The 22,563-nt window shown below is 38.1% G+C and overlaps 1 protein-coding gene across 1 annotated transcript in view; it reads left to right on the top strand.

Annotated features, from left to right (window-relative positions):
- g (adaptor-related protein complex 3, delta 1 subunit-like garnet) overlaps positions 1 to 22,355 on the top strand; it is a 52,778-nt gene extending 30,423 nt beyond the window's left edge. Inside the window, exons 14-23 of the mRNA XM_071593998.1 lie at positions 2,898 to 3,202; positions 5,896 to 6,079; positions 6,679 to 6,814; positions 7,506 to 7,779; positions 10,033 to 10,324; positions 11,919 to 12,386; positions 13,812 to 13,976; positions 16,332 to 16,478; positions 18,079 to 18,273; positions 20,512 to 22,355. Coding sequence (XP_071450099.1) covers positions 2,898 to 3,202; positions 5,896 to 6,079; positions 6,679 to 6,814; positions 7,506 to 7,779; positions 10,033 to 10,324; positions 11,919 to 12,386; positions 13,812 to 13,976; positions 16,332 to 16,478; positions 18,079 to 18,273; positions 20,512 to 20,766 — 2,421 coding nt within the window. The 3' untranslated portion in view covers positions 20,767 to 22,355. The remainder of the gene's footprint in view (positions 1 to 2,897; positions 3,203 to 5,895; positions 6,080 to 6,678; positions 6,815 to 7,505; positions 7,780 to 10,032; positions 10,325 to 11,918; positions 12,387 to 13,811; positions 13,977 to 16,331; positions 16,479 to 18,078; positions 18,274 to 20,511) is intronic.
- Positions 22,356 to 22,563: the final 208 nt, after the last annotated feature.

Genomic DNA, 22,563 nt, shown 5'->3' with positions numbered 1-22,563 from the left:
AGAATATTTTTCCACACTAATTTTTACCTTTTATGATCACTATTGAATGAGAATAAAAGAAATAAATGAGGTTAAAATTTATATTAATTTAAAAGTACAGTGTGGATACTTGGCTATTAAGGTGAGGCAAGAGGACTGTAGCTAAGTTAAAATAAAAATTAAGTTTGACTAGTGGTATTTTACGAGGAGCATTATCTCTTAAGAAACAATAATTATTTTGTTTGGGCAATCTTCTTATCAGAAAAGCGTGGGGCGAAGATGCTTTCTCAAGGCGGAGAAAACAGATGATTGGAATGTTGGGTAAAGATGTTAAGAAGACGCTCGTTTAAAATTGTGTTCGGAGCGGAAAAATGGTCTCCAAAGAAAGAATATAAGTGCGGAATGGATGCTTTTGAAATGTGGTTATGGAGAAGGATGGAAAAGGTGAAATGGACAGAAAGGATACGAATTAGGAAGTGCTAGATATTGTTAGGGAGAAGACGGGATTATTGGAAGGAATTCAAAGATGGCAGGAAAGATGGATGCAGAGCATTTTGATGGGCATTAGAATGTTGAAGGCTGTGATTTAGGGGATAACGTTAGGCCAAGGAGGAAGGGGTAGGAATAGGATAGGCATTTATGGTAGAGTGAAGGGAGGAAGGAAGTAAACTGAATTGAAGAGGGACTTATTGTATTGTTGGAGGTCAGGTTGTGTTTTGTTAGATAAAACTAGGAAATATAAAAATGCTCAATCTGTGTCCATTCAAAACCTACCTTAACCGGTAGCATAGCTATAATAATTATTTCTTAGTTCCATTAATTGCACTCTGGAATGAAATAATATATATAATTCAATGCGTCGACCAGGTCCTTCGGAATGCAGTAAATATTATTTCTATAAAACCTGCAATGTCGCAGCATCCAACTGATTTAATATTTTAAGAAAACCGCTAAAAAGAGTTTCTAAAACAGTCATTATTGGAATATTCTGCTAGTAAATGGTTTTTCTATGTAATGTTTTCAGTAAATGGATTTATGAAAGCGTTGATGCCATTCCTGGTGTATAATAAAGTACTGGCAGTGAGTGTATCATTTTAAGAAGAAAAGATGCATTGCTAAACAGGCGTGGGTATCAGCTGATAATGACAATACTCAACAATGCAATATTGTTGCACATCACTCCTATGTGAGTACCTGAATCTAAGTTGGTTATCTAAGATGCAAATTTCATAACAATATTGAATGAAGAACTTTTGTAGCATGAAACTTTTACCAAAGTATTTGCTATTATCTCATGTTTAAAATATGGTAATTATGAGCATTAAGACAGCGATAGGAGAGAAATGCAGGTCCATTACTCCTTCAACATATTTCTCCCGGTCTACCCTTTCCATACTAATTTCACTGTTCTCACAATTGCATATCAGCTTTGTGGTTTGAATCTTACTCATTCTACATCCATTGCTAACCCAGTGCTGCTCTCACTTGTCAAATACTTATTTTCTCCAAAGAATATGGTCATTTATTTGCAGTTCAGATTTTGCTTTTCTGTAGCATCATCACTAATGCTGCCTAATGATTACAGATCAGTAAAAAATTAAATAATTGTAGCAGGATGCAGTATTATTTTTCATAAAAGTGGCATTAGTATCCCTTGTAGATATGATTCATATAGCATTGTATTTTATACGAATGAAGTTTTGCGATAGGGTGCTAATGGTTTGAATTTCAGGATGTATAAGGAACAATCACCTCCCCAATACCCTTATGTTATTAATATTGTATCCTAACATTGAGATGAGTTTTGGATGGACATAGCCGAAACAGTGGTGCAACAAATCATTTCTTTACCCCTCCTAACAATTGACAACCTGCTTTCTGACACAACATGAAACTTTTTTCAGTTCCAAATACTTCTTTCCGGCTTTCATCCTGTCCTACATCCCAATCCTATTCTTTCCCCTTCCTTGTTTGCCTAATACTCTTCCCTCTATCACAGTCTAAAACCTCCAATCACAAATCAAAATGTTATGCATCCATTTTTCCTGCCTCCTTTGGATTTCTTTCGACAATCCTTTATCTTCCCCCTCCATGTCTAGCACTTCCTTGTTTGCTTTAATTTCTGCTGATTTCCCCTTTCCCATCCTTTTCACTCTCACATATTTCAAAAGCCTCGAATCTACACCTATAAAATTGCTTCAATGACAATGTTTCAGTGAAGTACGCTGCCATGCCCCATATCTAAGTTTTGATGAGTCCTTGCTCTACATAAATACTTAACGTCCTATTATCAATGCTCTCCTGCTTGTGAAAGCTTGTTTGCCGATTGCAATTCTTGTCCTTATGTCGCTATTAATTTGACATTTTGTTCCAAAACACTTCTAGGTAAGTAAACTGTTCCACCTGCTGTACTTTCTGCCCTCTTATTTAAACATTTAACTTTTTAATATCTTCGGAAAGCCACATAACTTTTTTTTCATTTATTCTCATCCCATACCTATTGCCCTGAATTTCCAATTTTACTCAGCCGAGTTTGCAACTCCTCGGCTGACTGGCCAACTCTAGCTTGATCATGTGCCAACCCAACCATTCTTATGCATTCCCCACTGGCTCTCATTCCTTTCATCATAATGGTTGTATAACATGTATTATTTGTAAAAGAATGTACAAATTTAAAAAACTCATTCATTACATCTATGGTAGTTATTGCTACTTCACCTAATATGGAGTATTTTGGATTGGAATTTTTATGATATTTGTCTTTTTCCTGTATTTTGGATATCATGTTCATTCTTCTTCATACCTGTTCATTGTCTTCCATTCAGAAATATATTAATCATTTCCCACTGCATTTATAGTGTTTTGTTTCCAATATATTTAATCAAGTTTGCTAATTTATGCCCTGGTGTGTGCACCAGCTCTCTGATCTCTTGCTTGAGAAACTGCCACACTTTGCCTCAAGTGGTGATCTTGAGGTGCAGGAGAGGGCGTCATCGGCACTACAGATTGTCAAGCTGTTGGCCCAGAAGAGGAAGCGTCAAAGGGAGAAGAAGGTGGTGAACCCATTGGAGGATGGATTGATGACAATGGGAGAGGGAGAGGTGGAAGCTGGGGACAGCGGAGGGGAGGAGGACCCTTATACTGCAGAGTTCATAGCACTCTTCCGAGGGGAATTGAATCCAGTGGCGCCCAAAGCACAGAAGAAGGTGCAGGTGCCAGATGGGTGAGTGATATTCCAGGATGGTCATTTAAATTCAGCGATTTTAATGCATCAGTGCAAGCAATACCTGTACAATGCGTTTTTAGCTTGGCTTGACAATAATTTCATTATCACTGGTTTGCACACACTCCATACCCTGGAGACCTGGGTTTGAATCCTTGCAGTAGCATAATTTTTCCAATGGTTAGCCCTACTTTGGTGCCACTTGCAGGGCACCTTAAGTAGAGTATACCATCCATTGGGTGGGATGTTAAATTGTGTGACCTGTGAGAACCTTTCAGAATTAGAGTAGGCTAATGCTGATACAGGTTTTTTCTCTACCGTTCCTCCGTTCTCTGAACATTTTACTCCCTACCAAATTACCTACCCATTCGTAATGGTGCTAATTACTTCTGCTGTCTGTCAATTGCCCTAGTAACCACTATTACTGCTAACAAGTTCTGCCCAGTAGCAGGCACTGTTTGATCTTGTCCTCTTCTGCCTCAGGACCTTTTTATTGCTCTCCTTGTAGGTTTCTTTAAAAAAGTATTCTTATTGATCTATCTCCATCCTCTTCTCTTTTCACAGTCTCCTGATTTCTCATCAGGCATTGTTAGTACCCCTCTTAATAAATGGATGATCCTATGTTCTCATTTGAAATGAATGTATTTCATTGATTTCTATTTTCTAACCTTGTTCTTCATCATTTTATCCCTAATTCTGTATTCCTGTGGAATTCTCTCTTTCATTGTGGTTGCCTCAATCCCATTTTCCCTCTATGCCATGATCAATGTATCTTGAAAATATTTCATAACTTTCCTTGTACAGAACATGACCTTTCTGTCTTCGGCTCCAGTTTCATGTCCCTCAAAATTTAGCAGTTCGTCTAATTGAAGGCTTCTTCTTTTGCTATGGCCCCATTTTTGTGTTTAATCTACTCTTCATTCAATCTTCTGGTTCTACCTTGGCACACTTCCAGTTATCTTCCAATAATTTAACTTTTGTGTTATTCTCTCCGTTGAAATGACGTATCATTTGCTGTCATTCTATTCACTTTAATTGACCAACATTTGTTTTCATGCCCTATTCCTTTGTTCTTCCATATGGCATTGCTTAAGTATCCAAGTTTCATTAGCTGGGCACATCGTCAACAAATGTGATGCATTTCATCATCTCCCTGCTAACATTCAAACCTTTTCCTTCTTCCAAGATGTTATATATCATGTATTTCATGTAAATGCTGAATAATATTCACGAAAACACACAATTCCTTACTTCTCTATCAAGCTCTATCCAGGCATTCAATAATTCTTTTTGTATTTCTCTCATATGCTTCTGTCCTCCCAATTTTCCATCGGCATTCTGAAGTCCGAGAAGTATTATTGAGTCCATTGGAGGTAGTTGTACGTATCAAATTTTAAAAAAAATCATGCATTTAATATGATTCATTAGAGTGTGCTGTCCATGGTAGCTGTTGGATTTTAATTTATCATTGAAAAGATTAAAGCAGTATCACTTTTTTCTCTTGATCATTCTCCAAAGAGTGATATTTGATTGCTGTACATTAATCAGGAAATAAAAAATACCAGATTTGATGAGATGTTTTTATTCCTAATTTCAAATGGACTTGATGAATATTGGGAGTGGGTAGCTTGGTTTTTGTAGTGATGAAAAACTTGCCAAGTCTTGCCAAGCTCCCTTTGAGCATTAAGTAATTAAATCTCTTGTATCAATATTCATTCTAATGAAAGGATGAGTATGAAGTAACCAGAAGATTATACAGCCATGTAGTGAAGAGAATGTATGAAGGGCATAAATAATTTTCTCATTAATATGGATGTGCCCCAAAAATAAGTAGAATGATTTTTTCCTGTCAACACAGACAGCTGGAGTGGGGCGATTTGTGGCAGAAAAGGTGGTTTGAGGTTTTATGAAAGTGACACGAACCGTTTCAGTTGCCTACGGGCTGTTACAGTGTGCAGATCGCTGGTAAACTGGACTCCTGGTCGAGGGTCACATATCCACAATGTAAGGTTCTGTGGTGCAATGATATCTGATAATATTTGCATTAAGTTCCAAAAATTGGGTTCAGGAGAAAAAGCAATGTCTCAAGGAATGTTATTTCTTTTGCACAAGATATTGCGGGAGGGTAAACAGGAGGTTGTTTAGGAATGCCCAGGACATCCATCAACAACACAGTGTGACAATAATGTGTTAAATGTGATAGACAAGCCTAATTCTGGTCAAAATGTTAGCAGAAGAGAGCAATATTCCATAAACCTCTGTATCACATTCCTACAGAATATTTAGCCATGAGGAAAGTGTGTGCCAAGATGGTCCCCAAGTTTCTGTCAGAAGATCAGAAGGCTGTTTTGGAATGCTAGATAATGTAAAAAAAGCATATGACAAAGTGCCCAAACAAGGTTCCTGTGGATGTCTTCCAGGAAGCGTGCTACACCTAGCAGAGGCCCTTGCATCAGTTTTGTCGACATACTGGGGGGAACTATTTTGAAGTAATTTCAAAATTTGTGCTTTGATGGGCAATCCCATGGAAGGATAAGTTTTTAAAATAAAAATCAGTGGAACTTACAAAGTTATTATTATTCACTTTTCATCATGAAGTTCCATCAAGTTGAGCCAAAAACCATAAATTCATCATGTCTTTTTATCTTTTTTAATTAGTTCAGGGTGATTTGACTGTTGTTTTCTCGTTGTAGCCTGGATCTGGATGCCTGGATCAATGATCCTCCATCTGAGAGCTCAGAAAGTGAAGAGGATGATAGGAATGGAGAGAATTTGTTTGGTCCATCAGATCGCAGCCTCAAGCTGTTTGCAAGCGAAATATCTACAAGGACCAACCACCCGGTCAGCCAAAATCTCTCTGAAGAAGAACTGCAGAAGGTAAGTCACAGGAATTAGTATAATCATTACATGAATCCATCTTCACCATCATATTCTACCATATTTCATAATCATGCTCACCGCTTTGGAAAATACGGTGAAACCTAATAGGTATTTTTTTTCTTGGGAGGAACTCTGAAAATATATGTAAAGAATTAAGTAAAATTGTAGTTGGAAGTTATGTTATTTCGAGGAAATATTTAGTTATGTCCTTCATTCTAATTTCACAAGAAATCCAATGATGACTAAGGTTCCTAGCCATGCCAAATTACCTTGCATATTGAAGTTGGAAACAAATCTTTTATTTTTTGTTTTTAAAGATTAAAGTGTAATTGAAACAAATAAGATTGTTGGAAACATCTTTTATTTTTTGTTTTTAAAGATTAAAGTGTAATTGAATGTTGTTAATATTTGGGGTGAATGAGGAGTTTTCGCAGTCTATTTTAAAAAGTTAAAATTTTTGTCAAGAAATATCATTTAATTTCAGTGCAGAGTAGGTTTGTGAAGTCCAGATATAAATCTTAAAAAGTGACCACCAAGTATGAATTTTGGGCAGTGAATTTTTTTATTCTTTTTGCTTCATCCTTGTGTTTTTGTAGAGGAGGGAAGCACGACGTCTGGAGCAAGCCAACAATCCCCATTACCTGAAGGGAGGTAGAAAGTCATTGAATGAGAACTTGGTGGCAGACATCCCAGTGATACCCATCGAGTTGTCCACTCCCCTGAACATTTCTGGTGAGTATCACTTTTGAGGTGAAAATATTTGAGAAATGCCTGTAGAGTTACATCATAGAAATGGATAGTAGGGAAATGTTCAATATTTTCCATTAGTTTGACCTCGTCTAGAATATGCATTGAACTTGAGGGATTTTTCAGAGAATATGAATAAAATTTGGAGAAGGGTAGTCTTGTGTTGTTAAAAAATACACATAGGATAATTATTGCCAATCCTGTGTTGTCTCTGGAAGCAGGTAGAGTACATGCATGGCTTAACTAACTGGATAAATCTACATGATTAGTTTAACACCAACATAATTGTAAGCCCCGCAGTTGTATGGAAAACCACAATGAGAATGGAGCGTGTTAATTGCTGAGGTGAACAGTTTTGACCATTAGTATATGGCTGTACTTTGCCGTGGGAGTCAGTATTCTGATTTGTTTCAGTGCATTATTTTTAAATCACCTCACATGGGGTCAGATTATTAGTCACCTAAATGCTGGAGGCTTGTAATAATAATGTTTGTTCAGTTGTTTAACCTGAATGAAAGAATTGGTTTGACGAAATAAATGCTTAAATCGATTCACACTAAAAAAAAGAAGATTCAGATTTGAAGATTGTGTGTTCCGAAGATTCATGTTGAGATAGTTTGCATCAAGTGCTACAACCATATTGTTTTTTTAATTCTTTATTTCCTTTCCTTTGAAGGTTTGGCATCATCCCACAGGTATTATGCCAGGGACCTTTCGAAGAGTCGTAAAGGGAGAGGGAAGAAGTCATCGCAGGGCAGGAAGAAGGGCAAGCGATCGCACCAGGTGAACAATGGAGTGTCAGCCAGCGATGAGGATGAAGTGAGCCCGATCCATACAGTCAATACGGACATTGGTGAGATGCCTGATGGGGTGGAGCCATCGGAGGGTGAGGAAGAGGACTCAAGACCCTCGGATGACCCACACCGTGCCCTTGACATTAATCTTGACGAGTGAGTTTTAGTCTGCGTTTCTATTTCATGTGACCCACCACCGGCTCCTCCAAATGCATCATGCTGCATGTGTGTTGCAATTTGTGTTCCTGAAAGCAATTTCTTTAAGGAGGGAATATTGATTTCTCTGCATGTCTCCCTCACCCTGGAGTAGGGAAATACGAGGGTAGTTCGGAAGGTTCTTGGAATGTTGTTCTTGGTTCCAGTCAGTGCTAGAGCAGCGGGTTCCAGTCTAGTAATAGGCAATCCTTAATGAGTGAACATAATAATGCATCAGTGCTCTGGGAAGAGAACTGTGGTGCGGACGCCTCTCTTTTGTTGTTCCGGTCTAGTGATTAGTGAAAATTGAAAACACAAGCACAAAACACACACACAAATGTGGCACCCATCTTGCACACAGCTTTCTCATGACCGAATGATCAGTTAATATGCAATGCACCGCAGTTTTTTGAAATGCCTACTATGTCTGCCAGCTCGCGCCTTTTCAGTGGACAATCATTCTGTATCACTTCGTGGATTTCCTTCGCCGTTTCTGTAGTCGTCATCTCATTTGGTCCACCAATGCGATGCTCGTCTTGACAGCACATACGGCCTTGTTTAAACTCTTCTACCCAATATTTTACTGTTGTAAATGAAGAAGCAGACTCACCCCGAGTAGAATCCAGTTCAGCTTTTATATTAGTTGGGCTGAGGCCTTTCTAGCAAAAGTATTGTATCACATAACGATGAGCAAATTTCTCCATTTTCACAAATTCACTGAAAACATTCACTATTGTTGGCTGCCAAACAAATACTAAACAACGTAGCGTCTTCAAACATATGCTTTATAGATTTCATACTTTCTAATACAGTGATATTTTTCAAACAACTATCGCCATCTCTAGGTCAGGCCAGGTACTTCTGGGCCTTCCTATGTAGTCCAGATTACTGGAGGTTTACTTTGCATAAAGATTTTTCATGTGTAAAAATATTCAAAATACAAACCATCTACTGTACTGTAGCCCTTGGAGAAGATTGAATCTTAGTATTAATTTTTTCATCTAAAGGAAATATTCATGTTCAAAATAGATGGTGGGGAGCTTAAGTTGCATGGCAGTAGATTAATTGAATTTTCCCCTTCTCGCTTCCCAATTCTGCATGTTCTTTCTTTGTATGATGGTGGTGTATTGTGAAAGTGGGTGTGGCTCTTTTCAATTCCCTCTTATGTGTATCTAAAAAATTTTATAGTGGGTAAAATTAACACTTATGTAAAAGTAAGTTTTCTCCTAATGTATATATTTGTGTATGCGCAGCACCATGCATGTCTTTTTTCCACCTTTCTTTACCCCCTTGGACACCTTCTGTCTCTCTAATCCCGAACCCTTCCCATCTGGTGCTTGTATCCCCTGCCACGCAGCCATATAGTCATTTGCAAGGTTTTAGTGTAGATGTAGATGGTGAAAAAGTTTCAATTTTGAGAAAATTATTGTCTGTTGATAACCCCTAGAAAAAAGTGGAACTCCTGATATAAGGTTTTAATAGGGTTTTCGAAATTCCTCAACTGGTGATTATCTTAAAAAATGATCTGACCGTGGCATGTCTGAAACTTTTCCATTGTGGTAGAATCATAAAATTCTTACCATGAACAGTAAAGCACTTGAAAAAAATGGCTAGACTTGCCAGCACAGAGTTTCTAGTTTCTTGACGGATTATCTCACTTTAAGATGCCTTCTGAAATTAAATCTAATATCAGAAGGCCTGATTGTGGTGAGGCTCTGATTGTGGACATGAATTAGTTTTCTACCTCACCTGTAACGCTTGGGAAAGTGAAACTTTGGCCCCAATCAATTTCAGAGTTTCAGAAGTGTCAATTCAATGCATGAAGTTTACATTGTCATTTTTCTGAGCCAGTCGGAGGGATTTCTGTGGTATAATATTTTTCCATCTCAAATTGGTTCAAGATATAATATAAGATCCTTCCTATCATCTCTCTTTGGGCAATTTCCATCTAAATAAATGTGTAGAATCATTCACTTTGCATCCACCTAATCAAATTTCACGTTTGACTTAACTGAACTAACACTAAAATTGTAAGGCTTTTCTATGTAGTTCAATTAATACCAATAACATAATTGCCCTTGTATTATTTGGGCTGTATTTGGTGATGTGGTTGTATTTTTGTGTCGTGCCTTTGTCATTTGTGCTGTCTTCTTTATACTGATGTTTTATTGATATATGTTGGGTTGCTTTCAGTACTTATTCTATTTCTGGCAGGCCGTTGAAGGAAGAGGAGAAGCTTCCGGTTGCCAAGCACAGGGGGGGCACGGGCAAAGGGGAGGGAGGGCGAGAGAAGGTTGCGGAGGGGGGGGTTGATGGTGAGGATGGGGCCGAGGGGAAGAGGAAGTCGAAGAAGAAGAAGGGGAAGGAGAATGAGGAGGAAGGGGATGAGGGGAGAAAACGGAGAAAGGAGCGGAGGAAGGAACGGAAGAGAGACAAGGTGGCCGACAACAGTGGTGGTCGGGAGAGGGGGGATGGCAAGGAGGAAGCTGTTATCAAGGCAAACAAGGTGAGAGAGGACATGTCATGAGGGTGAACTCAGGGAATCATGGAGACGTTTTGGAAAAATCTGTATTCCTTCTCCACGTCACAAATGTGTCATGTGACGGTCTTTCATTTCTATAAACAACCATCATTTCATCATGAATTTGCTGGGTACTGTAATCTTTCTGATGAAAGAGCATAATCTCTCTGTGAGCCTCTTATCTTCTCCATATTTCAAGTTGCTTTAATCTACGCCTTCCTGAAACAAAACAAATCAACGCTAGTAGCCGTGATAAACAAAATTATGTATGTTTAGGTCAGTTAATGTGCCAAATAAATTTTAATTCAGATGTCTCTGTTATTTCTCTGTAATAATTACTATAAAACGATATCCCTACATAATTCATGCCTAGGCTCTTCTTTGGAGACCTTACCCTACTTAGCCTACCATAATAGATGCATTGTGATGGTGCAAATCAAGGCAATGGTTTTCTTCCTGTAAAAATCATTATTATTAGCAGTATTCTAATGGCTTTGGATTTTGATGGACCGTGCCACTTCACATTAAAATGTCCTTAACTAACTTACTTAACCTTACGTAACCTGACTAACATGACACAAAATATTCTTAAAACCCCATGCTACATGTTACAATAACTAATTATTTATCTCTGCCCACATTATATCTTCCTTGAATCTACAAAAGGCCTTTTTATTTTTCCCATTCTTCCTCAGTATCTCAAGATTCTCTTCTATATTACTATCTCTGGCATCCCAATGCTTCTTTTTAGCTCTCGTTTGTCCTGCCCTTGCTGAATTTTTCTTAGCAGCTGTCTCTCTTCCGATGCCATACCTAGAATTTAATTTGTTTTACATTTTGTCCATTTTGTTTTTCCTACTCGTGTGTGAAAATCAGGGCCAATGTATTTTTTTCTTAATTATTTCATTTCATGTTTTAATTGTTTGTTCATTAGTACTTTGGTTCCTTTATATTTGTGAATTTCTTAATGAAAAGTTAATGTTTCTTTATTTATTAATTTATTTATCCTTAATTTGAAAACAGCACTTTTTGGCCTTTTACATGAGACTACTAACAGTGATAACAATGAACATGATTACGAACACCTGAGCCCTAGGTGGAGAAAAACCCACCCAGGTGGGTATTGAACCCGCGACCCTTGGATTGGCAGACAAGGACGTTACCCCACTGCCACAGGGACAGGCGCGTTTCATTTTCTTCTTTGCCTGTCTGGTTTCAAGATGTGACTTTTATATGCTTGTGGATGATTTTCAGTCTTCCTCTGAACAAATGGTAATGATCAATTTTTAATTCAACTGGCATGTTACTTCCCTCATCACGGGGTTATTATTTCTGAGGAGTACCGTTTTCGTGAAATAACCATCATTTTTGAAAATGAGAAAATTGGTCTCCTTTTCTTTGAAATCCATGTTTCTCTCAAGGGTGGAAGGGGGCATAGTTATTGTTATGAGTCCTAGAGCTGTGCTGGTGGTAGCAATAATAATTGCTGCCACCACCAGGGAAATCCAACTCCCGACTTTTTGACGAACATAATTAAAGTGAATGACACTTATCATCATCATCATTATTTGCATTACAGGCATCTGAAGACATTCACATGTGGCTCATCCCAAGCCAGGATTGGGAAAAGGGAGAGGAGAAGGTTGGCGAGGAGGAAGTGGAGGAAAAGGTCACCGAGGTCAAGGTCAAGAGCAGCAAGAAGAAGCGCCACAAGGAGGGCAAGGGTGACACGGACTCTGCACTTTTAGGGGATGGGGAGGAGGCACCTTCAAAGCAGCGCCACCACTCGAAGGAGCAGCAAAAGAGGCGTCGCAAGCGAAAGGAAGAGGAGGGGGGAGGGGAGGAAGGAGGGGGTGGTGATGGGTCATCATCGAAGGAAAAGTCGTCCAGTCAGAGGCGACAGGTTTCGTCCAAGGAGGGGTACGAGGAGGCAGCTGGGATATCCACCCCATCCAAGGAGGCTGTCTCTGAAGACAGCAGTGGCAATGGGGACGGATGGAAAGCCAACAGGATGAGAAAATTGGCAGAGGACAAAACCGTGCTGCTGGTTAGTACAGTTGTTAAAAAAGAAATCCCTGAAGATTGTTTGAGCCAACTGATATATCATGTATACTAGTTTATAGGTCGAGCTGGAAATACAAATATTCTTCAAAAAATTAAAGAATCAATCTTTTCATGAAATGGGTACTTTTAAAAAAAGTTAAGAAAGGATCTTAAAGAGATTTTAAGAAAGGATGTGAAAAGTTAAGAAAAGTTGAGATGAGAATCAAACTTCTACAAGGTCGCATTCTGAAATTCACTGCCAGTAGTACCATATTATGATAAAATCACAGTTATGACCTTTTCTTACCGAAAAAACTACTGCCTCTCCTGCTGCCCATGTGTTGCAATGTAGCAGTAAAAACATAAAATGGCAATGGTTCTCATGCATTGTTGTTGAAATTTGTGATGAGTTCAAATCATACTATACCTGGGAAAGGAGGAAGGGTTGAGGGAAACCCGGCATCGGCATTAGCCTACTTGTAACAGAAGGTGCCAAGGTGTCAGAAGTTTAACGTCCCATCTGACGGATGGCGTATTCACTCTAATTGCTTTCCAAAAAGGATCTCAAGTAGGGATCGGGATACTACATCACATCTGTATATTTAGAATGACTATGCACCCAGTAAATTGGGCTAACCCAGTTACATGCTACAACTGCCTAAATACTGCTGCACTACAACTGTGCTCTGATCAGTAGGTTCTTACTTCATGGAGTGAGAATACAATATGATAATTAACTATGCCATTTTATATTTTATGGAGTATTAATATTCTTTAATAAGAATGATTTTTTTCACAAACAGCAAGTGCTTAGTGCCTATTATCTTCTGTGATTAAGTAGATATAGACTGTTTCCTGATTGATGAAAAGCATTTGAAACGTTGGTGTCCTGTTTATCATAGCCAATCCTCTAGGAAATATCAATTCTTTTCCAGGGTCATGGTGAATTCCTTTTCAAAAATAGTCACGAGTTTGAATTTTTATGTGATAATGTATTTGTATTTCCTGCATGCTAGCAATAAAAACTATGCATAGATGTCATGGTACAGTTAACAATCTTCCAGATTTTTATAAGAGCAAAAACATTTCTAATTGAAGACTCCAAAAATACAGCTGAGGTAATCTGTGTGCCATAAGTGAGAATTTATTGTTGGTAAGCCCTCAAATTCTTAAAATTTATCCTATAAATTCAGTCATTTTAAACTAATGAATGCTTGTGCTGTGAGAGAAAGGGCTGTATTTCTGCTGGTAAATTTAGCCGTGTCCATTGGAAGAAAGGGAATAGGAGGTAATTAATATGGCAGCGTGAAACCTTGAAAAATTAATATTTGTCCTTGATAACCTTGAAAAAAACCTGTAAGCAGGAGTCGTCTGTTGGCCACCCTGATTTACTTAGTCTATTTTCTCTCTACCCCTCTCTTTGGTGCAGACGTGTGAGTGGAGGGGATCTACTGTGCTGGAGCAGGGGGCCATTGCTGTCAACACTTGCGTCACACTGATGAACAGGGGTGCCTGGCCCTTGAAGAGGCTGGATCTCAACTTGTCGGAGTCCCCTAATGTGAAGCAACTCAATGGTCCGAGAAACTCAACCCTGGTGAGTGCATTTTCCCTGCCAAAATTTTGCTTGCCTATTTTTTAGTTAGTGTTAATCCAAAAATTCCAGAGTAGACGCAACCTTGATGTTTTGGAATGGTTTTTGTGTATTCTGATGAACCACTACAGCTGTGCTGGCAGGAGGAATGATATTTGTTCCAGATAGGGTAACCCATGCCCTAACCCATAGGTCGATGGGTAGGATACAGACAAAAGGTAATTTGCACAGGGCACCACTTATTTTAACTATTCCATGCAAATATGGTGGGCAATATCATTAGAATCTGGTGTTTTCCCAGTTTTGACCTTATAATTGGATTAATTAGCATGGAATAAGTAATACCCAAACATTAGGTGAAGGAATACCTATTCGGATTGGAATTGAACCCACAAGCTCTAGGTTAGCAGAATTGGTGCTTTTCGCAATTTGTTGTTGCAAGGCGGATGTAGCAAAACCTCTAAATTATATTGATAAAGAGACCACTGAAAATATATGTTAAATCATATTAAGTGTACAGTTTAGGGGAAGAAAAAATTATCTAAATTTTGAATGGACACAGACTATCTAACGGTGCAGTGATGCATTTTTTGCCTCTCTCAATGGAATTCAATCTGATATCTGACACTGCAGTATGTAAATCCTTCTACAATTATGCAAACTTCCTTCCTCCCTTTATTCCATCCGACATACCTATCCAATTCCTACCCCTTCATCTCTTCCCTAACGTACTCTCCTCTATTGCCATCTTGAACCATCAAACGCATGTTAAAATACTCTGCATCCATCTTTCCCAACTCCTTTGGATTTCTCCCAATGCTCTTTTCTCCTGCCCCGCCATGCCCGGTACTTCCCTGTTTGTTTTAATTTCTGTTCATTTCTGTTTCATTTCATTCCAACAAGTCCCTTTCCTCCTCACCATGTCTAACACTTCATTAGTTTTATTTTTTGTCCATTTCACCTTTTCTGTCCATCTCCAAACTCACGTTTCAAAAGCCTCCAATCTATGCCTATCATCTTGCTTTAATGACCATGTTTCTGTATTGTACGAAACCATGCTCTGTATTAAAGTTTTGACATATTTTATAATCATTCTTACCCAATGTCCCTGTCATCAATGCTATCCTTCCTTTGAAAGGGTCTTTGCCCAACACAATTCTTCGTATGTCTCTACTACTTTGACCAACTTGGTTAAAAAAACTTCCCAGATAATTAAACTCTTCCACTGGCTCTAGTTTATGATCTCACATTGAAACACTTTACAGTGCTTTCCTCTGTCTTGAAAACCACATAATTTTAGTTGCGTTTACATTTATTTTCATTACATACCGGTAGCATTGACTTTCTAATCCATTTGTCAATGTTTGCAATCTCTTTTCTGAATTGTAAACTAAAGCTTGATCATCCACAAACCTAATTGATTCAAAGTGCACTCATTTCAAAGAGTAAAAGATATTAGCCTCGACAAGGATTTAAATTCGGATCCCAGAATTTACAGCCTAGTGTTTTAGCCAGTTAAGCTACTGAGGCATCCTCGTACACCCCGAAATTGTGGGGCCTTTAAAGGAGCAAGATATTATGATGAAATACCATGCATTTTATGTCAGGTATCCATGGTATTCTACACTGTGCCATAATCCACGAGGTTAAAGCCAACTATTTAAACACAGAGGTGTTTACCTTAGACAAATTCAAAGAAATGTGGGAGATGCCAGAACAGTCATTGTTAAAAGTTACTTTTGTGGCATCTCCCACTGTTCTTTGCATGTAACTGATTTAATTACTTCTTCTTTGACTTTAATTCCCGTCTCCAGTTCTTCCCTTGCCTCTACGGCAAGGGAAGAACTGGAGACGGTGCGGGGGCTAACGTACTGGCTTCCCACCCTGAGGGCGCGGGTTCAAATCCCGGCGGTGTTGAATATTTTTCAGAGGTATCTCGATCCCTACTTGAGGTGCTCTGTGGAGGGCACTTTGAGTGAGTACGCCGTCCGTCGGATGGGACATTAAACTGCGGACCCCTTGGCGCCTTTCGTAAAGAGTAGGCTAATGCCGACGCCGGGTTTCTCTCCACCCTTCATCCTTTCCTGTCCATCCCCTATGGCACAAATGACCTCAGCTGTCGGTCGCCTCCCCTAAAAACTACTACTCTTTAACCATTTCCTCCATAAATACATTGAAAAACAATGGTGATAATCCCCTCTGCATGTTATTAAAAGCCTCGATCTAATTTTCAAGGAAAATCAATTAATTAGGGTTCCTAGATGTGTGGACAATATTAGGTTTTGTTGCATTATATTATGTTGTGAAATATTGTGGCAGCATCTCATATTGCTTGCGTTTATTCTATTGTGTTTATAGGACTCTATGATGGGTGATGTGCCGCAAGGGTTGCAAATTCAACTCCTTGTCCCTGGAGCATCCAGTGAGATGGCGTTCTCATTACTTGTCACAGAGCCCACATCTCCTCACAAGCTCAGGGCAACATTGACTTACATTTTGGATCAGGTGAGATGCACCCTCTTCTTCTCTGCATTTGAATTTGTGCATATTAGTCATAAGTTTATTTTAATCTTGTGAGTAATTTTTTAAATTGGTAATGGTCTTCCAGCTGGGAGGGTGTGGTAACAGGGATACCTACTGTCACTGTCCCTTTTTCGCAAAAATCGTATAGCCATTCCTATATTTAATTGCCGTAAGTGTTCACTGGCTTTAGGGAATTTGAGCTTTGTAGTAGGGTCATAAAGCTGTTTTCCTTAAAAAATGTTTAATTTTAAGTTAGCAGTTTTCACTGTGTGTAGAATAATATGTGGAATGAAATGCAGTAAGCTCTCGATTGTCCATGTGCAGCTTATCCATTATGAGGATGTCTGTAGTATTTAATGAAATTGAATTGAAATGGAATTTAATGAAATTTTTAATGAAATTACAATCATGAAGATTAAATGCTTTGAAACTTTGATGTACTGTTTTTAAAATACAAATTTGAAATACCTGGGTTTTTTTAAAAAAATTTTAATTTCACAAAATGAAAAGTTGCTGATAGTATTTAATGTTTTCATTTCTACATATTTGTACAATCCCTACTTTCCCATTATGGTCTCCCTCACATTAAATAGACCTGCAAATTCTATTTCCTGCTATAAGGTGAGCAAGTAACTTAAATTTGCAAAAAATAGGTCATTAACTAAAATCTTTACTAGCAATCCTTTTCATTTGTTTTTTCTTGGCTACCTGATTGGTTTAGCCTTATGAGGAGGAATATAGGTTCTGCTCTTCACTTTATGGTAGTTCTGTATTTTTGTTCAACTATAATTCTACACTTACAAAAATGGCTGAAAAACTGAAAAAAATATTCTTTCCATTGCTAAAAAAATCAAATTTATATTGAGGAATGAAAAAGAAGAGTCTCTGTATACATCTGTATGTATGTAATGACCATATTTTTGTGTATTTCAGTTATCTTGGTTTTTCGATGATCCATGCATCATCATACATCCATTTACATGGATAATGAAGAATTAATGCAGATAATCAACATTTATAGAATTATAGAATACTCCTTTTTATCCATTGTCTTTGGAAAATGATTCTCCTGAACTTATGCATTGTTATAGTACTGTCAATTCATGTGATAGCACAGGAAAACATTTTTAGTGATGTGCAATAATATGCTGAATATGATTTTACACATATTTTTAGAAAAATATCTTTTTAATATTCTTTCCATTTACTTGCCAATCTCAATAGAAACAATTGTGTAGAGAGTAGGAAGGAAAATGCTCATTCAGAGAAAGTCATATTACTTGATTTATTAAAAAAATGAAGAATCGAATAAGAAAATGGAATCAGAATGCTTATTGGTGAATTAATTAATGTTTAATGATTACTGGATTACTCTTGAAGCAGTTCATTTACTTATGCGGTGTTGAAGTTTGTTCAACAATTGGCTGCCAACCTTTAATGTATTTCAGGTTCATATGTTCAGTTTAACACTTTCTCTGAGCCAGGTTCCAAGCAATTGAATGCCGACTGTTTTCAACCTCAACCACACTTAAGCAATTCTCTCTGCTCCCCCCTTACCTTGGGGCTTTAATGGTTGTTTCAGGGTAATGCCGGTTCCAGTCATGAGAAGCTAGACATGTGGCTAATGGTGCCGTGCTCAGCATATCTCTTGGATGGCTCATCCATGTCAAGTGGACAGATGAGCGAAGCGTCATTTGCTGATCTCCTGTCCAGTGGAGAACTTGGCTATCGACGCTCTGTATCTCTCACCTCGACGGTGCACATAACATTCCCCCAGGTACTGTTGTTGAATGTAATGCTTTCTCTCTGTGGCCTGCTGCAAGTGATCTTGCCCATATATGATTCCCATTGGTCCATTTTCAATAGATACTGATGTCTCTTTGGTGGATAATTATAATTATTGGGCCTATAAATCAGTGCAGTAAATCAGTATAAAACAGTTTGACTTGATACCTAGCTCATTGCCATAAAGTTTAATGTAAACTATTATTGATAAATTTGTTAATTTTCAATTGTATGCATCAACAGCATCATCAGGTTTGGTGGGCACAAATTATGATTCGTACATTTTTAATGATGCTTTTCCCATATGCATAGCAACCGAACCATCAGGCTTGGCACACTACTACGGTAAAAATAGTTTTTTTTACAAGTTGATTAAGACTTCAAAAATTAATTAAATTCTACAATAATCACAACTTTATTGGTAGCTACTATATTGACGATCTTGAATGGTAGCAAATGTGCATTGCCATACAAAGGTATAAGCACCATGTTATTGCAAGGTGCAATGCTAAAAGCTGTTCAAATGAAATTGTTCTTGCATATTTTTTAAGTCTTCTTAAGACAGTTTTGATTAAATCCTTAAACATTATATTTGTGGTCAATGCAGAAAAGTTAAATGTGATTATTTGAAATTTTAACTGGTTACTTTACGCCCATCATTTTCTAAACTAGAATTGTATATACTGTGTTAATAATTCCATTCATTTTGCATTTTTCTGATTATTTGAAAAAAAAATTTTTTTGTTGTCTGTGATAGGGTGGGTACTCATTCAGGGGAATCAGCAAACAATGAAGTGAAGAATGTTCACTTCAGTTTTGAGATTTGTTCCTTTTTGCAATATAGCATAGCAGGTTTGGGACCCTGGGAAAAATTTGAAATTATAGTTTTGCACCGGCCTCTGTGATACCTGTGGCATGGAAAGAAGTTAGGTGATGATTTACAGTAATTAAATTGGGAAAAATGATGGCAATGAAGGAAAACCATTTAAATTAGTGGTAATAGTTGTTAATTCTTTGGGGTATGACAGTAAAGTTTGCAGACTCACATTATTGCAGGCATGATGGCCACACTTGTAGATTGGCAGCAGTGACACAGAAATTGTTGAAATTTCACCCAGTTGTTCAATAATTTTCATTTCTCTCGAATATAGCGAGCTGAGTGTAGCTCTTGTTTTTTTTGTGCATGTATGTTTGGACAATGTTACTATGGAAATAAATTGGGATATTGGAGAGCAAAAGTTGTATTGAAATTCCTCGTGAAAGTAGGGAAAAAAACTTGAAAATTCTTGAAATTATTAGAATCATAAAGATGCTTTTCCAAACATGATTATGGGCGACAAAGTTTGTGAATTTATGAATGCAGTTATGTGATGACAAAGTAGAAAAGGGAATGAAATAAACCGGGATGTCAAAATAAAAATTTTAGGCAATGCTGATGGTTTTTTTTCGACCATCATGGAATTGTGATGCAAGGAATATAGGTCTCTCCAGGGTCAATGCAGTTATTTCTGCTTATTATCAGGCCAAAATGAAATACCTGCATGGAAAAAAATTGTGGAAAGAAGCCTGATTGTGTTTCACCTCAACAAAGTGTACCCTCTCACATAGCCATCATTGCCAAGTAGTTTTTAGCCAAACTGGCTGCCGTTGTCCTTGAACATTCCATCATCCCTACTTATCAGATATGGTGCCCTGTAATTGTTTTATAATTTCAAACATTAAAGAATAATTGATCGAGAACTTTTTTCAGACCCTTAATGAGGCCATTAATGAGTCAAAATCAAAAGTGACATCAGGGATGACACTAGAAACAATTTTGCCAATGCTTCAAAGGCCAGAAAAGTCAAATGGAGAGGTGCATGTGAACTTTGAAGGGTGAATTGTATTATTCATTTAAATACATGGTTTTTACAGCAGTAGTTTCCAAAAATGTCATGCCTTGAAGGTTGAGTATTTTTATTGTTTTGTTATTCTATTGCTCTAGTAATCAATCTCTTAGTCAATAATCCTAGTCTTGTTCTAAAAGTCAATCTGTCATTTATTTGTGTTGTTGACTTCTGGATGACTTTTTAGTCATTTCCTTCTTCTTCACCTGTAATCACATCTTCTTTGGGTTTGATAAAAAGTTTTTCCAAGTGTTGTATTCATAACATTTTCACATCCTTGAGCGAAGCAGTCCATGGTTTTGAATAGTCCTTGTTGCCTCATACCTTGGTTCATGTGCTTGCAGGTGCTTAAGCTGCTCTGCTTCGGCATCGGTCTGTCCCTTGTCGAGCAGGTGGGCAACTCTGCATCCCTGTATGCTCGCTCTGCCTTGGGGCACCACTTCTGCCTGCTGGCCAAGGCCAACAGTCCAACAGACAGTCCATCAGGGGGTGAGCCGCAGACCCTTGTGCTGAACCTTGATGGCAAGAGTGATTGTGACATGTTGCTTGGGCACTTGTTGGAGGAGCTGCAGACGACCCTGTCGCCCCACTTGTCCTGAGCCGTCGTCGTGGCGACGGTGGCCGTCCTGGAGGAATGTCTGCGTCTGCGCGGTGATAGGGAGGGAGGGAGAACTTCTTGAATCTTTCACATTAATCAATTAGTGTGGACACTAGAGGCAGTGTGGTTTGGATGTGGGTGTGTTTCTCGGGTGTACGCAAGTGCAGTTGCTTGCGTGAACTGCCCTTGTGTGCGCAGCTGACCTTGTGTAGTCACCTGTCGTTGCTCGCATCATTTTGTTCCCGCATGCATGGCGTTGTTGTTGTGTGCCCATGAGTGGAGATTGTGTACATCCTAGTGCCTCCGTTCATTTCCAAGGGTTTTTTTTTTCCACAGCGTGTTATCCCAGTTTGCGCTTGTGGAGGATTTTGCATCGGCATTGCAGGGTGCAAAGAAGGAAATTGACTGAAGAATTATCGAGAGGAAAAAGTTGAAGTCCAGTGGCTTATTACATCTCACGAATTGGGAAGTATGAATTAATGACCCTCGTCCAGTACCTTAAAGAAGAAGATATCCATATTATTTATGACTTTTTATATTCAGATGCTATAACCAGACTTCAAGTAATCCATGGTTGTTTTTGCTGTTTAACTAGAGAAGAAAGAACTGGTCTGACCAAGTTACTGCTTATGAGATTTGTATATTAATGTAATTTTACACATTTCTCTCTGTTACAGCCAGCCTTCATGTTTTTTAAAGTCAAAAGAGTCTTGTGTGTGTGTGTGTGGGGCTTTAATTTGTTTTTATACAGATACCACCATGGAATTAGAATGATCCCCATGGTAAACCATCTGTACTTATTTTGGATCAATATTATCTCATTTGATGTTGCATTGTCGGAGAAATGGGAATTTTGTATAGCTTTAAGGATGAAAGAAGTGTCAGGTGATGTATTGTTGCTGTGTCGTTTTGTATGGATTGCCAGTTATCAACTGGCATTAGGCCTGCCAAGAACAATGGGACAATAGTTTTTTTTTTAATTTCATTGGCGTAGTCAACAACTTTACTTCCTCCTCCCTCCCTCCTTATTTTCTCCCCCTTCGTGCTATTTTATAGTCTCATCATTCCAGTCTGCACGTCTTTAGATGAATGGAACTTTCTTGTCATTGAGGCGTGATCTGAATTAATTTTTTTTCTAAATCAAAAACATTCCCTCCTTGTTTTCAATAGTTTCAGAGCTCTCTCTCTCTCTTTCCATTTCCATTTTTTATGTTTCCTCTACCATTTGGGTATTGCATCCAAAGTGTTGACCTGATCTGATACAGTTTCTTCAAAAGAAAAAATAATGTTTAGGTTCTGAGTGCATGCAGAGGGGAAAAGAGATGCAAACTATTGTCGTATATATATAATGATGGGGGGACAAAGAAAATGTTCCTTTGTGGAGGAAGAGCTGCCTTCCCCCTCTTGTTCCTCTCCCTGTTCCCATTGCATGTGCAATAGCATGTGTACTTCATGTATCTTCCCATATTTGTACCCTGCCCTGCTAATGCAGCCAATGGAAACAATACTATTGATAATAAAAATTATACATATATCTGTTAATAAAAGTGAAATGGTTTTGATTAAGAAGTCCTGCAGACATACAGTCATTCTTTTGAGGCTATCTTTTTCTGTGGTAAATGCAAACTGTGGAAAAATATGTATATATAGTTTCTCAAAAAGAACTATGTTACACTTTTATGTCAAGTTATTTTACCAAGTTACGGTATCCTCACTGAGTAATACCAAATCCTGATAACTTTTTATCACTTGGCAGTAATTGCATATTTTACTATCTGAACTTTGATGTGATCTAGTT

The sequence above is a fragment of the Hetaerina americana genome, unplaced genomic scaffold (genome assembly GCF_022747635.1).
Source record: "Hetaerina americana unplaced genomic scaffold, ioHetAmer1.1.p SCAF_6, whole genome shotgun sequence".
NCBI classification, from domain to species: domain Eukaryota; kingdom Metazoa; phylum Arthropoda; class Insecta; order Odonata; family Calopterygidae; genus Hetaerina; species Hetaerina americana.
The sequence above is the reverse complement of the archived record's forward strand: the minus strand, read 5'-3'. Positions and strand labels throughout refer to the sequence as shown.